Source organism: Falco biarmicus, chromosome 1 (genome assembly GCF_023638135.1).
Source record: "Falco biarmicus isolate bFalBia1 chromosome 1, bFalBia1.pri, whole genome shotgun sequence".
NCBI lineage: Eukaryota > Metazoa > Chordata > Aves > Falconiformes > Falconidae > Falco > Falco biarmicus.
In genome coordinates, this window is record NC_079288.1 from 88,979,698 (window position 1) to 88,995,202 (window position 15,505).

Here is a 15,505-nt window from a genome sequence, read left to right on the forward strand (position 1 = left end):
GGCAAGAAAACCTAGGGGTTAACATAAAGACAGTCTAAGAGGTCTTTAGATCCCCCCCCTCAGAAGTGGGGAAAACAACCACAAGCAAAGCAAAGGCAATCACTAACCTCCACCCACAGGCAGACAGATGCTCAGCCAGGCTGAAAAAACATGACCTTGGAAGTCAAGAAACACCCTTTTCTTCTCCTCTACCCCAGCATTTATTGCCAAGCATGACGTTACACAGCTTGGAACAGCTCTTTGGCCAGTTCGAGTTGGCTGTCCCCTCCCAGCCCCTTGCCCACCCCCAGCCCGCTTGCTTGGAGTGGGGTGGCAGACAAGAAAGCCTTGATGCTGTGCAAGAATTGCCTAGCAGGAGCCAAAACATCAGTGCTTACCTACGCTGGTTTAACCAGACATCCAAAACATAGCACCAAGCCCCATCCCAGCCAGATCTGGGACCACTTCACAACACAAACCACTGAAATATTCCCAACCCTTGGAGGTGGCCTTGGGTCTCTCCAGGAGTTTTCTGCTCAAGGCTCCCGGGGAGGCTGGGCTGCAGTGCTCCACTCCTTGCAGCTGGGTCCTGTCCAGCCCGGCCCAAGGGCAATTGCACCAAACATATGCTGCTGGATCTGTCTGAAGGCCAGCCGCAAGGTCCCACTCAAAACAGTTCCTCTTTTGGGTTACTCAACAGAGAGGACTCACAAGCTGACTGCAACCCAGAACATGCAACACCCACAACGCCTAGGAAAGCTGTGGTTTCTTTTTTGTCAGCTGGTGGGGAGACAGCTATCATTGATAATATCCACAGGGACATGATGTCCACCCCTCCAGTCCTGAAAACCAGATTTCTTTTGCAGGTCCCTTGATCTTGCTCTGGTTTATGGCAAAAACAGCCTTCGGAAGGATCTGGATTATTGCTCTTCCTTTCTCAAACACTTTCTACGCTGTGTTGCTCAACACAGTAATGTTGACAGGGCCTCCCTACTCCTGGTCGGAGCATTCATTACCCGACTCCTGCCACAGCAGACCAATGTCCCTTCATCAAACCAGAAAGGGAACAGGCATCCTCAGCCCTTTGACTGCATCTGGGAAATTGCTTCACAGCACCCAGATAATCCTCCTGGATGGACCCTTTTTAGGTGTTCTGCACAATTCACAACACAGGATCTAGGTCCCCACTTCCTCACATGCTCCCCAGGGAGCTATTGGAGAGGGTCAAGCAGATGCTATCGAGATGATAAGGAAGATGCTCCAGTCCCCTCATGAGGAAAGGCTGAGAGAGCTGGGCCCATTCAGCGTGGAGAAGAGACGATTGAGAAGGGGTCATATCAATGGCTACAAATATCTTAAGGGCTGAATGCCAAGAGGATGGGGACAGGCTCTTTTCAGTGGTGCCCAGTGACAGGACAAGGGGCAACACGCACAAACTGTGACATGGGAAGTTCCACCTGAATGAGGAAGAACTTCTTTACCCTGAGGGTGGCAGAGCCCTGGCACAGGCTGCCCAGAGAGGCTGTGGGGTCTCCTTCCCTGGAGACATTCAAACCCGCCGGGATGTGACTCTGTGCAGCCAGCTCGAGGAGAGCCTGCTTTAGCAAGGGTTAGACTAGGTGATCTCCAGAGGCCCTTCCAACCCCAACCAGTCTGGGATTCTGTGATTCCCCACAGCTGCACAGACAGCATCAGCAGGACCCTCTCCCCTGAGCTGGGAAAGGCCAACTGTGCAGCAACCTTCACAGCTGAGACACCAGCCTGTAGAAGCGAGGAAGAGGAGATTCTATTCCAACCACTTTCTCCACAGCCAGTGCCTTGATGTCTGGCCAGCCCACCATCACCCGGCACTGCTGTATGACACCAGCACATTCAATACTAACCTCTGCACTGGACATCACTCAGATCCCTGGAGACCTGGTTGCTGTTCACCTCCACCACTTCCCTCAAATAACAGACAAGGTGGTCTCCACTTGCCACCACTGCCTACCAGATGATCCTTGAGGGGATATCCCCCCTTTAACAGGAGATGCCTGCACTAAGCCTCTGGTCTAGCCATGGTGTTCATATTTTCCTCAGATCCAAGGACCCTCCAGCTCCTTTGACAGCACTGAACATCAGCCTGGAAAGCACAGGTCAGGTCTCAAACCAGCACTAGAAGCCGCTGCCTCTTTTTGGCAGAGACAAGGCATCCCTCCTTCAGGTGGTCTGCCATTTCAGCAGTATTAATGTGCCTGCTCAGCCAAAAACGCCCAGGCCATCCGAGGTGAAAGCCGCTCTAGGCACCCACCCAAGAGCTGGGTGCCACAGGGCACGTTCCCATCTGCCGTCCCCAGCCAAGTGGTTACTGGAGGATCCACCAAGATCTGAATTTGGATCAGTGGATTCACAGTCTGACGAGATGGCAGCGTGTGCAGGACCCTCCTGGCAGGGGGACACTATAACCACCATTACAACAGCCAAATTCAAAACAGGGTTCACAGTACACAACACTACGAACATTTTTGTTACACCAGGATGTTCAAGAAACCAAAGGGCCATTGCAACAATGTTGGCAGAATCTGTCCCAGAGGAGAAGAGGAGGAAGGTGTAATTGCTGTTTATCTGCAGGGGACGGTTCTCAGAGTACTGGGATGACAGCAACGCAGCAGTCAAATACTAGACCAGGCTCAATACCTCACTTTTACCACAGGTTCCCACAAAACAACACAGTAAACAGCAAAGGCTAAAAGCTGCCACTTCAAAGCCCTACCAAGTAGCAGCTGAACAACAAATACAGCATAGCACACTCCAATCAGATCTGTCGTTACATCTCAATCACCCTCATGCCCCTCGCTGAGCTCCAGAAAGGACTGTGGTGTGTTCCATCGGAATACAAGGAAGAACTACTTCGCCCTGAGGGTGGCAGAACCCTGGGACACGCTGCCCAGAGAGGCTGGGCAGTCTCCCTGGAGACATTCAAACCCATCTGGACACAACTCTGCAGCCTGCTTGAGAGCCTGCTTTAGCAGGGGGTTGGACTGCGTCATCTCCAGAGCTCCCCTCCAACCCTGACCATTCTGTGATTCCGTGTTGCTGCCAGCCAGCAGCCAAACACCCACAGACCTGCCTGCTCACCCCCATTCCCCAGTACAGCAGGATGGGGGAACACAAAGGAGAGAAATCCCATGGTTTAAAATAAAGACAATCTAACAGGTGAAGGAAAGCGAGGGAAAAAAAACCAAAACCAAGCAAAGCAAAGGCAATTACTACTCACCACCTCCCACAAGCAGACCAGCACTCTGCCAGGCTTCAAGCAACGTCCTCCTTAGAAGCCAAAAACATCTTTTTCTTCTCCCTCTATCCCAGTTTTTACCGCCAAGCAGGATATTACATGGTATAGAATATCCCTTTAGCCAGTCCAGCTCACAGCTATGTACCCTTCCAGCTTCCCACCTACTCCAGCCTACTGTCAGGAGTGCAGCGGGGAAAGCCTTGACATTGTGCAAGCATTGTTCAGCAACTGCCAAAACACCAGTGGTGATCAACTGTGGTTTAGCCACAAATCCAAAACACAGCTCAGGAGCTGCTGCAAGGAGTTAACTCCAGCCCAGCCAGAACCGCTCAGTAACATAATTCACTGAATATTCCAAAGACTATTCCATTCCAGTGTTCATGGCATTCAATGCATCAAGTTTATATTCACACACCAGAAAAAAAAAAAAAAAATCAGCACAAATCTTTCAGCAAGTAATTCTTAAGACAAAAAAAGGGCATTTTAGCATCTTCATGAACCATTAGCAGCAGCAATCTACTGGACTTTTCCAATTTTCACTTTCCATGTCAAATTTTAAAGCACTACTGTCCTGGTTTCTGCTGGGATAGTTAATTTTCTTCCTAACAGCTGATGCAGTGCTGTGTTTTGGATTTAGGAGGAGAACAATGTTGATAACATACTGATGTTTTAGTTATTGCTAAGTAGTGCTAACTCTAAATCAAAGACTTTTCAGTCTCTGATGCCTTGCCAGTGAAGAGGTGCACAAGAAGCCAGGAGGGAGCCGAGCCAGGACAGCCAACCCAAACTAGCCAAAGGGCTATTCCATACCATGGAACATCATGCCCAGTATATGAACTGGGGGGAATTGGCCCGGGCCTGCTCATCACTGCTCAGGGACCAGCCAGGCATCAGTCAGCAGGTGGTGAGCCACTGTACTGTGCATCACTTGTCTTTCTTGGGTTTATTTCTCTTTTTCTTATCTCCCTTTTCATTATCATTTTATTTCAATTATTAAACTGTTCCTATCTCAACCCACAGCTTTTACCTTTTTTCCCCCAATTCTCCTCCCCATCCCATCGGGGGAGCGAGCGAGTGGCTGCGTGGTGCTTAGTTGCCAGCCAGGGTGAAGCAACAAGCACAAATCCTGCATGCTGCTTCACAAGTACATTTATATACCTGCAACAGCTCTGAGGCGTACAGAGCTCTGCGTGCCTGATGTGGAGATGTACCCCAGCGCACTGCAGACAAAGAGCAAACAGTAATACTTCTGTCTCAAATTTACTAAAAAAAAATAACCCCAAACTCCATTCACAATGTTTAACTTGATGGCAAAGAAATACGGAAACGTTTTATTTACCGTCAAATGTGAAACACCGGGGGGAAAAAAAAATAAAGGCCTCAATGTTCTTCCCATTTCATACACAGACAAGCTCCTTGTCTGGGAAGGACTAAAACAAGCACAGTTGAGCTTCCACTGAGCTCAGCCCCGAAACCAAACTTCAAGATACTTGGGAAATAGAAGGGAAGAATCCAGCCATATAGCAGGAAGCAGCAGGTTTTATAATCACTTGGAACCCCACCCTGGACAAAAATCACACAGTTGTTATCAGTTGTCATAGAAGCTGGAGAAGAAAAGATCAGTCTAGTCCCTCACGTCCTCCACCCTTTGAGAGAGCATGATTGTTCTGGTAGTACTGGCAGATTACTTTTTTTTTTAAATCAGAAAAAAAATGCAATTAAAGATACTTCTTGTCCTTGAAAAGTGCCTTTGCAATAGGGAAAATAACTATCTCACTTTTATATCCACCCTCCTGAAGATCTTACAACACAGTTATGATTTAACATTTTAAATGTCTAGTGAATGGTCAAATACCAAGACAGAAGAGCATAAGCAAAAACCAAACACACATTTCAACATCAGTTCTCAGCTATAAATCAAGATGGACAAGTGTGTTTTATTTGGTTTTCAAAAAACACATTTTAGTCTGTTAAAAATAATCCTATAGAAAAAGAAATTCTTAAAAAATAACAACCTGTATTAAATTACTGTATTAAAATAATTGCAAGCGAGCAAAAATACTAAAGCATTTTGTCTAAGTTGCAAAACAAAGGTCAAATCCCCAAATATGCCAGGTTCCTGGGTAAGCACTACGAACAAGATTATGCTACGGTGCTAAAACACTTTGTCTTGGGTGAAGAGAATTTTTTACATTGTTTTGGTTATTTTGACCAATTCAGATCAACTGCTACCACCTTCAAAGTCAAGAAATGGGACAGCTATCTTGTTAACCCCAACGCACAAGTAGGAGCTACCAGAATACACGTCTACATTGCGAGCTCTCGAAGGATATGGTGATGAAAACCAACCTCCCCAGCTAACCATATGAACATTACTTCAGTCAACAGCCAGTTCTAACGCCAAAACCACCATTCCCAAACTGCCAGATAACTTTGTTTCCATGTAACCTACTACGTTTATGGGCTTAACTAAAGGTGTGGGCTTTCACGGAACCACAGCCAGCTGGAACAGAACAGCGGTAAGAATGAGGCAGGCAGCGCTGCCCCCCCAAGTTCACAGGCAGGTAAAAGCCGAGGCTGAGCCAGCACGGGCCGTGCTCCCGCCGCGCCCCGCAGCCGGTGCCGCAGGTAAGCGCTGTACCCGCTGTTTTCATCTCTGCCCGCATTTGTTCAGCTCCTTTTTGCACTGCGAGGGGAACACATCCAGCCGCCGAGCCGGCGACGCCAGCCGTGCCGCCGGGCGCCTGCAGCGCCAGGCAGGGCGCTCGGGGCCAGCCGGCGCCGTGCTGCACCCCCCGGTAGCAAAATAACGAACCAAACGGCGGGAGGGCGGCGCTCCGCCGCAGCACGCCGGTACCGACCGGTGCGCGGCAAACGAGACCTCCGAGGCCGTTACACCGCCTGTCCCCCCCGGCCCCGGATCTGCTCCCGGGACCCGCCAGGAGGCTGCTGGGGGCGAGCGATGCCGGGCCCAGGGGGCTGGGGGAGTGACAGTAGGGCCTCCCTCCGCCGCCGCCATTACGTGCGTCCCCTCAGCCCCCGCTGCGCCGCCACACAGGGGCGGGGGGCGGCCGAAGCCCAGCTCCTACCTCCGGCCAAGCACAGCCGAGCCGCGCTGCTGGCAGCCACCCTCCGCTTCGCCGCTGCCCCGCGCCGCTCCCTCCACCGGGCCGGGCCGCGCCGGGCCGGGCAGCGCGGCCGCCGAGCTGCTGCCCCGAGGAGGGAGACAACGGGCACTGCGTATGCGCGCGGCAGAAGGGGCGGTGCGCGGCGGGAGGCGCATGCGCAGAACAGGGCGTGCGCAGGCGCCCTGAGCCCCGCGAGGTCGCGGCGGGGCGGGCCCCGGTGTGGGCACGGTACCCGCGGTGCGCGTGCGCGGCCGCCCGCCCCCGCCCAGGGCAGGAGATGCGCATGCGCCTGGCGTGGGGGCCGCTCTTGGTGCGGTGCATGCTGGGAGCTCGCCCCTCTATAAGTGCTCCTCCAGGCGGGGTGTGGTGGGTGTTGTGTGGCTTTTGGTGTTGGTTTTTTCTAAGTGCACTTATTGATGCCTTCTGCTCTTTGTAGGCCTGGCATCGTGCCTCCCCTTGTATCCCCCTGTTATTCTTATTTCGGCCTGCTTTCTCTTCGGTTCTCTGACAAAGGCCTGGGGCCTGCGGTGCAGCTGCACCTTAAGGCCGGGGTGAGGCTGCTGGTGCTTCCTTCCCTCCCTGCTGCTGGTAGTTGGCTTGCAGCTATGGAAACTGGAAATATGGAGGTACTGAGCAGCAGTCCTTCCTTACCTGAGCCGTCCTCAGCAGCTGCTTCTGGAGTTCTCCTTTCAGGTGGCTCCTGCCTTATGCTTCTCTAGCCTCATGTACAGCCCCAGCTGGATGTGTGGATACCCTCTGACTTCATCTTCAAGGTGTCCTGTGCTTGACCAGGAGCTGCCAGTTTTTCCAGTGAATACCAGCATGGAGTATGAGACTTCTGAGGCACTTGCTCGCTGTGGTTGCCTGTGCTGCTGGCTGCAATGGTGTTTGCTTTTGGAGCAGCAGCATTAATATGTGGTACCTCCAACAAGCTTGCTTCCCTTGGGGGTATGGTGAGTCAGTGTCCCCAAATACAGACTTCCTTCATTAACTATGGACTGTGGTGCTGGTTCTGGCCTGAGAAGAAGAGTCTGAAAAGCTCTGTCACTTTGGTTTGCCCTGCAAGGTTTTGGCACAGGGAGCTCCTGTTGCTCCAGGCTCCACTGTGCTCTTACCCATGAAGCACCTTCATGAAGTCACACACTCCTCTCTGAGGAGACAGGAGGTTCCTTTAAGAACTGCCACATTATTTCCTGAAAATATGAAAGAGGATGCCAAACCTAACCACAGGGACAGACAGAAATGTTGCTGCTGTGTCATGGTGACTGCCCCCAAAGCATATGTTGTATAAAGCAGGCCTGTGACCAGCTTTGCCCAAAACCACACCATTTGCTTGTGCAGCAGAGCATATTTTAGAGCTGCTGAAAGCACTGCATCTTGCTGCAAATGTGGCAGACAGCAGGCACCCACTCGGCTGCTTTTTTAGCAGACTGGGAGTGGGCTGAGCAGTGCCAGTGGACTGTCTGCCATGCAGATCTCTCTGGCTGTGCTGCTTTGAAGTTGCTTGGGCGTTTGTCGTCTTTGTTGTTTGAGATCCTGCAGACATTTTGCATACATCTAGCAAAAATGATTCACTGGTGCTGGGTTTTCTGACAGAGCTGGGCTGACACAAAAATAGGTTGCTGGTCTTCATCTCCAAACCTGTTTCAGCTCCTACCTAGCACATCACAGTCTTGGAAACTCTAAAAGTCTTTAAAAGTTAAGATTTCCATTTCTTCTTGGCTTCTGAAACCTGCTTAGAGCTGTCTAGTCCTGCAACCCATGATTTCTGTAGACCACAGCAAGGGGAAGTAAGAAGCTAGGATCTTCCGGAGGCTTGGAAGCTGTATTTCTAAACTTCTGAATCAAATTTACAGCTGAATTATAAGATCTGTGTCTGTTTTGCCATTCTGGGGCCAGCCCAAAGATCTTCGCTGACAAGATACTCTGGAAGGGAAAATCTGTTGTTAACTAAGAGACAGGATCGGCTTTTATGGTGAGACTGTGGGACTCTGACAGAGTTAACTGTGGGTTTAGGAGCATCCCAAGCATGAACTCTGCCAGGCACCTGCTGTGGAAACTTTTAACATCTTGTTGGGAAAGAATCATTTGGGTCAAAGCCTTTATAAAAAGATGAGCACTCTGTCTACATGGAGTGTGAACGTTATCCTGCTCCTGTGGTGCTGCCCTGAAAGCTGTAAAACAAAACAATTGAAAATAAAGTAAATCCGAGTCTAATCACACTGAGGTCCAGGCACAAATGAGGCTGGAATCACATCCAGGGTCTCATTTGCTGAATATCCAGCAGCAGTCTTAAAAGGCATTGTTAAGATGGTAAAACTAAACAAATTAAACATTAAGTCCTTTGGGAATGTAAACATTTGGGCTGCTTGTGCAACCTGACCTGTCCGACATATCCTAGTGTCCAGACACAATCTCCAGTTACATGACAAGACGCTTGAGCCCCAGCAGCTCTGCTGTGAGTGGGGTTGGACACCTGGAGGACCTGTTTGCTGTGGGACTCTGCCTCATTAATTGCAAAATCTGGGAGATGCAAAACGATTGAAGTAGAAGTCTTATAGTTTCATAAAAGCCTCAGCCAGAGTCAGGTCCTAACCTTGCTCCTGTGAAGAAATCCCCATGGCATGCTGGATAGGTCTCTTAATCCAGCTTGTTTTAGGTGTTCGCTGGTTCTTTGCCAAGCTCCCTGAGCTCCTGACACAGTTCCAGGTGTGATGTAGGGTGCTCAGAGCCACAGCTGAAGTCAGGAAGCTGCCCTTTGCAAATGCAATGCTAAGTAGCCTGAGGATACATTGCCAGGCCTTGCTCTTGGACATGGTTTTGATCATTTTAACTGCAAAATGACATGAATGACAAGCATATAAAATTTCATTCTGAATATTTAAAACACAAACAAGGGACGTCCGTGTGAGAACACAAAGAATCTCGCTCTTACTAAGGATGCTTAGTAATCCCAAAGTGCCTTCACCCCTTTAGCTCTTAGGCACGCTGCTCTGGGTCAAAATAAGAGCAGGTCCCCAAAAGAGACCTATACATGGCCAAAGCACAAAACCTGCTGCAAGAATAACTCCAGGAGAGACCTGAGAGCCCAGCCCAATGCACAGGAGAGATGGGGCCGCAGTGGCAGGAACCTGAGTGCATTCTCCAGTGCTGGCCCTGAAGCTCACCATCAACCACCCTATATTTCACAAGGGGTGTGGTGGTGTGGGGAGAAAACTTCTGGGTTGTGGCCTGAAAGTGAGAAGAGAGGATTTTTCAGATCTGCAATCCACTTTTAGATCAGGTGGTCACCGAAACCTCGGGCCAGGACAGTTGCTGCGGGGGAGCAGGCACGTGTCATGCAAGGTGCCAGCTACATCTTGCAGAAGAGATGTAAATCATGGAGTCGGGAAGGAGCTGATGCAGCCAGCGTCTCCTTATGCAAAGGACTTCACTCAGGCAGGTTTTTGGCTGCTTGTCAAAATTATCTGGCTCCCAGCTGCTCTCCTATCCCCATCATATTGTCAAGCCTTCCCCAAAGTCTGTGTTTTCCATCCGATCTGGTCCTGCTCCAGGCTGATGGGTATTAATAGTCCTTTAGGCTGTGAACCCTGGGACCTGACTGGCAGCTGCAGAGCCCCACATACTCTTTGCCTGACACATCGGTATCTGGTGACTATCCCTGCTCCGCGTGACAGTGTGGGTTGTCTCAGCCCAGAGCCGGCTCTGGGAACGGATTGGATGCAATTAATTGCTTTTACATCATCAGATGTCCAGTCCCTCTGCCCAGTGTGTGGGGCTATGGGGGAGCAGTGGGAATTCAGGCACTTTCCCTGCAGAAGAGACATAGCAGGTCTGTGCTGCCCTCTGAAGCATCCTGGGTGAGTTGTTTTGTGATTACACCTTGTAGGAAAGATATGTCACACCCCCCAAAAAGGGGTGAGAGCCAGGGCTGGGGCTGGAGGAGTGGGAGAACCACAGCCCATACACAGTTGTGTTACGACTGGGTAAGTTTAGGCATCTTCTGTGCCACCATCGTTACGCAAGGGGGTACCCCTGTCAATTACAGCAATGAGGAGGTTGCCGTTAATGGATGCTGTGTACCTCGGAGCTGTGAAAGTCCCAGCTGACAGGAAGAGCCTGTGCTAAGGAGGACTGGACCTCCATCTGGTTTTCTGGCTCCTCATCTTGCCGTAGCTGTGGCTGGAGGTGCCTGTGCTGTGCATTCAGAAGAACTGAGCATGGGATGATGCCTATCTGGATCCCATAGCCCCATTTTCCTCATCGCCCATGCAAGCAAGTCCCTGGGCTTCCTGGGAGAAGAGCCTGCAGACCCGGGGAGCATTGGGGCACCAAGACATCCCCTTCCTGCAGACTCCTCCACAGCTTCCTTGGGTCCCTGCACTCTCCCCACTGAGCAGAATCACCCAAAGGGCTGTAAAAATTACGCCAGTTTCTTCTACCCCATAAAAAAACCCGCTTGCCCTCAAAGCACATCCTGTTTGACTATAAGCAGGGGCTTAGCAGATGTTTTAAAAGCAGCTTAAAAAGGGCCCGAGCGGTGGCAGCACAGCCAAGTCCCTCTGCCAGGAGGTGTTTATGGATGCTGGAGATTCAGGGATGTGTTTGTCCAATGTGCTCCCCTCTGCAGTCATGTGCCCCAGTCTGCAGCTGCTGTTCTGCAGGGCAGGAGCTGGGCTTTACTGGGGGAACATTTCCTTCATGCTCTGCCACCACATCCGTCTCCGCTGGAGCTGCTGGGCTGAGCTGAGAGCTTTCCCAGTGGATCCTGAACTGCCAGGCAGGCTCTCTGGGCTGGCTGCTATGAGGACTGGCTTCCCAGCCTGGCACGCAGGGCTTGAAATTACCACTTCCCGCCTGGGAATGCCCCTGAAGTTCCATTTTTACCATGACTCTACATCTACTCCCTATCTCCTGCCACAGATGCTCTGCTCAGTTTGGATGCTGAGCTTCAAAAAAAATCTTGGTGAGAGTGAATTTTAAAGCTCAGTTTAAATAGTGGTAAAGTAAGGCAAGGCCTGGGGAGGTGGGATGGACTCAAGTTTGCATCAGTACAGTGAGATGGTGAGCACACAGATGAAGTCACAGATATAAATGAGGCTGTCAGAATAAAATGAGATTATTGAGCTTGGCAAGATTAAAAAGCAGTTTCAGAGTAGGAGCAGCATCTTGCAGTGGCACAGAACTAGGCAGGGTGATCCTGTGGGGATCCCCCACTGCAGTGAGATCCCTTCCACATCTTTCCACGTGGTTCCAAGGAGCAGGAATGAAATGGAGGAGAGAAGAGGGGTGGCCCCCCTGATAGAGTAGCAAAGCGTGCTGCCCTGCCCCTTCTCATGTCCAGCTCCTTGGTGGGTCCTTCTGGGCTCTGCCTGTGCAGGGGGATGGATGCAGGAGCAAAGCCCCTGGAGAAGCAGCAGCTCTGCCCACTGGTGCCAGGGCTGCTGGAAACCCCCATAAAACACCCTGTTATTCAGGCTCTGTTTCCTGCAAAGCTTGAGCGAGAGCAGACCCAGAAACCCCTCACTCTGCTGCATGCAGCATCCTTCACATTTGAATCCGCTGTCAACAGAGGATTGCCCCTCGGTGCTACCCAGATTGGCTGGGGACACAGAGGAGCCACCATTTCCCGCTGCTTCTCCACTGTGGGATGGAACCCCTAGGCTTCACTTTCAGCCTGCCATTCCCAGCTGCACCCTCGACAGCCAGAGCTGTGGGGCTGGAGCAGGAGACGAGGGATGTGTCAAAGGACCTGCCTTCCCACAGTCACCTGGTTAATTTACTAATTCATCGGCGAGGCCTGATGAGGGTGACATTTTAGCGGCTGCAGCATGGAGTAGGCACAGGGAAGCTCACTGTGCTTTCCCCACATTGTCCCCCAGGTGTGTGACAGCCCCTCGCCCCAGATGGCAGCCACCAGTCCCCAAGGACCACAGGGGCTCACACTGCGTGACACAGGCACTGAGGCTGTGAGGACAGCCTCCGGTCACCCACCCGTGCCTTCAAACAGCTCGCGGGCATGCCCGCAGCTCCAGAGGATGCTTTACGGATGGGTGAGCTGATGCACAGCTCCTCAGCTGGGGCACTGGGAGGACTGGGAGCTGGGGAGCTGGGAAGACTGGGAGCCCCAGTGCTGGCAGCCCCTGGCATGGTCACACCAGGCTTAAAAGTCACAGCGATTGATGTAGCTTGAAATTGCTGCAGGGCCACATCCTTCTCCTGCCTCAGCCCCTTCCTCTGCCTCCAAGGGCCACCCCTGAGCTGCGTTTAACATAGGGGACAGGACGAGGACCACAGGTTCATCAGCGTCCCCTCTGTGCCACCTCCCATGCATCCCCCCAGCCTGCTAGCTCCATGCCCCCCCCCCCCCATGTGACAGTGCTGGGGGGATCCCACAGGACCCTTGGTGCAGTTTGGGATCAGAGGGACATTTCTGGGTCTGGGGGGCGTTGACAGGGTTTGGAATGACCAGCACACAGGAATTACGGGGGAAAAACAGACAATGTCCATGGCTCTCCCCTCCCAGTCCAAAGGGCTCCCCAGTTTCCTCCTCTGGCTCCAAAAAGGAGCCCAGAAAAGGCCTTTTAGGGGCTGCTTTGGTCACCAGTACCCCCAAAACTATGCAAATCCACCCCGAAGTGGTAGCAGGACAGCTGGGAAGGAGGGAGGGAAGGGCTGTGGAGGAGCACGTGGGCACAGATGGGGAGCTGTGGGCACAGGCTGGTGGGACCAGTGCTGGAGGATGGGGCTGGTTCCGTGCAGCGGGCAGGGGACGTGCAGCTCCGTGTCCCTGTTAGGGACAGAGCCGGGAGAGGGACGTGCAGCCCTGTGTCCCCATCCCCGCAGAGGCATCCCCGTGGCTGGGACCACATGCAGTGCCCAGGGAGGCTATGTTTGACATTCCCCTGTCGGCGGCTGGGGCCGGGGTGGTGTGTGACAGGCACGTCAGTGGCATTTCCGAGCACTCAATGGTCTTCGGTGACCTTGTGGGGCTGCCCTTACCCGTTATGCGTCCCTTTAAGCCCACAGGACCTGGGGATGGAGCTGTGGGGAAAGTCATGACTGTTTTCCCAAAGTGACCCCCGCGGGAGCCACCAAAACACTGCCCACAGCAGCTCAGGTCCTCGGCCTGCCTGTGTGCGGGAGCTCCAGGGGGTTCTTGCACCCCCAAACGCCCGAGGGGATGAGCAAGTGGGGGTCCAGGGGGCATCAACAGCAAATTCACTGGAGCTGTGGGACGGAACCCTGCTCGCAGCGCTGGGCTCTGGCATGTCTCCCATTACGGGCAGTAAGGACAAACATCCCCACAGCTCGGGGACATCCCTGCTGCCTCTCTGGGACCATTCCTGCCACTTCAGTTGCCCGGCAGGGCCTCCAGACCCCCACCAGCATCTCCCGCACCCCAAAACCCACATGGGCAAGACCCAATGCACCATCCTTTTGTGCCGGGAGGGGGGGGGGGATGCTCAGCACCTCCCTGGATCAGGCCCTTTGGCCACGGGCTATTTTTATCCTGTCTGGTGGCAGAGCCCAGCGTTCAGCCATACAAGGAGCCGCCAGCCATCCCGGGAAGGTAATTTGTCCCTGAGGTGCCACATTGCAGGTTGCCCAAGTGGACAGCAGCGACCGGGGAGGGAGGGATTGTCACCTCAGCCAAGCAACCCGCTCGTCTTACGTCCCACTCGCCTCTTGGGGACACCTTGTCCATCCGTCCCCCCGTCAATACCCAGCCCCTGTTTCTCAACTCGCCCCAAATTAGCACCTGGTGATGAGCAGGTTCCTGATGGATGAGGGCATGCAGTTAGAAATAGCTCGCCACTCCGGCCATCAAGGGGAGTGTGGTGGCCACGGGGCTAGTGTGACCGTCTAGGTGCTGGGCTGGGGGACAAGGGGAGGGTGGGAACCTGGACCCCCTCCCCTCGTCCCCCAGCCCAGCCGATTGTGGTTTGCCACATATCTGTGGCAGGGCTAAGTGACATGCCCAGGGACATCCTGGACACCAGTGGCAGAGACGCTGGGACTTTGCCACCTGGGGAGGACTGAGGGTCCCTGGACCATGCAGCATCCCACAATGGACCCTCAAACCATGTATCCCCTCCGGTGGAGCCTCCTGCCAGGGGGGCTTCTCACCTCCTGGAGGGCAAAGGGACCCCTCCAGGCTGCCCCCCCTTCCCCCCCCTGCCATTGCAAAATCCCAGCCCGGAGGGTGGAAAGAGTTTGGGGTCACCATGAAGAGTAGGAGGCAATTCTGGCTCACCCCCTTCTGCCGGGGGGGGCCCCACCGGGTGCACCCCCATCCCACAGGCTCCCGAGCCCCTCCCAGCTGTGCTCAAAACCCCATCCCCATGCCGGGGTGAGGGGCTGCTCCTCCCACCCAGCTCCTCCAGACCCCAGTGTAGGGGCTGGGGGCCGGGGGCGCAGATGGATTTGGGGGGCACTGAGAGGCTGGAGAAAGGCTCAAACTCACCCGAGCGTGGACCACCCCCCGGGACCGTGGCACTCACCGTCGGAGCGGGTCAAGGGGCAGCGGGCCGGGGGCCGGGGGGCGCTGGGGGCCCCGCTTTTGGGGCGCGGAGCCCCCGCTGCCGTCCACCGGCATCTCGGGGCCCCGGGGTACGGGTGGCCGCAGGCGCTGTCCGGCGCGGAGCCGCTCAGGGCTGGCAGCCGGCCCGGGCTCGTCACCGCCGGGGGGGCCGCCCGCCGGCCACGGGGACCGGGGGGGCGTGGGGGGCGCGGCGGCGGCGCGGGGGGAGCCAGGGTGCGCGGCTGGGGGTCCCCCAACACGGGGGGAGGGGCTGGGTGTACCTCCCCTCGATGTGTGTGTGTGTGTCCCATTGTGGGTGCGGGGTTCAGTGTTCCCACCCCTGTGCCCCCCCACTCTGGAGGTGCAGGGTTAGGTGCCCCCACACACCGAGGTGACCCCAAAACTGGGGGTAGGGGGCTGGGTGCCCCCCCTGCTCCAAGGTGCCACCAACACGGAGGTGCAAGCGGGGACCCCAGCACTGGGGATAGGGGGCTGGGGGGCCCCCACTACCTAGGTGCCCCCAAAACCGAGGTGCAGGGCTGGGTGTCCCCCTACATCGAGGTGCCCCACCCTCGGTGCTCCCCCCACTGTGGGGGTGCG

The 15,505-nt window shown here is 54.1% G+C and overlaps 1 protein-coding gene across 5 annotated transcripts in view; it reads right to left on the minus strand.

Annotated features, from left to right (window-relative positions):
• Positions 1–14,995, minus strand: part of ZNF638 (zinc finger protein 638) — a 66,411-nt gene extending 51,416 nt beyond the window's left edge. For 4 of the 5 annotated variants that reach the window (XM_056345291.1, XM_056345275.1, XM_056345267.1 and 1 more), the window contains exon 1: positions 6,343–6,551. In XM_056345291.1, coding sequence (XP_056201266.1) covers positions 6,343–6,536 — 194 coding nt within the window. In that variant the 5' untranslated portion in view covers positions 6,537–6,551. Of the gene's footprint in view, positions 1–6,342; positions 6,552–14,885 lie in introns of those variants that run through there. The other variant, XM_056345281.1, reaches the window with a different exon arrangement.
• Between the last annotated feature and the right edge of the window lie 510 nt (positions 14,996–15,505).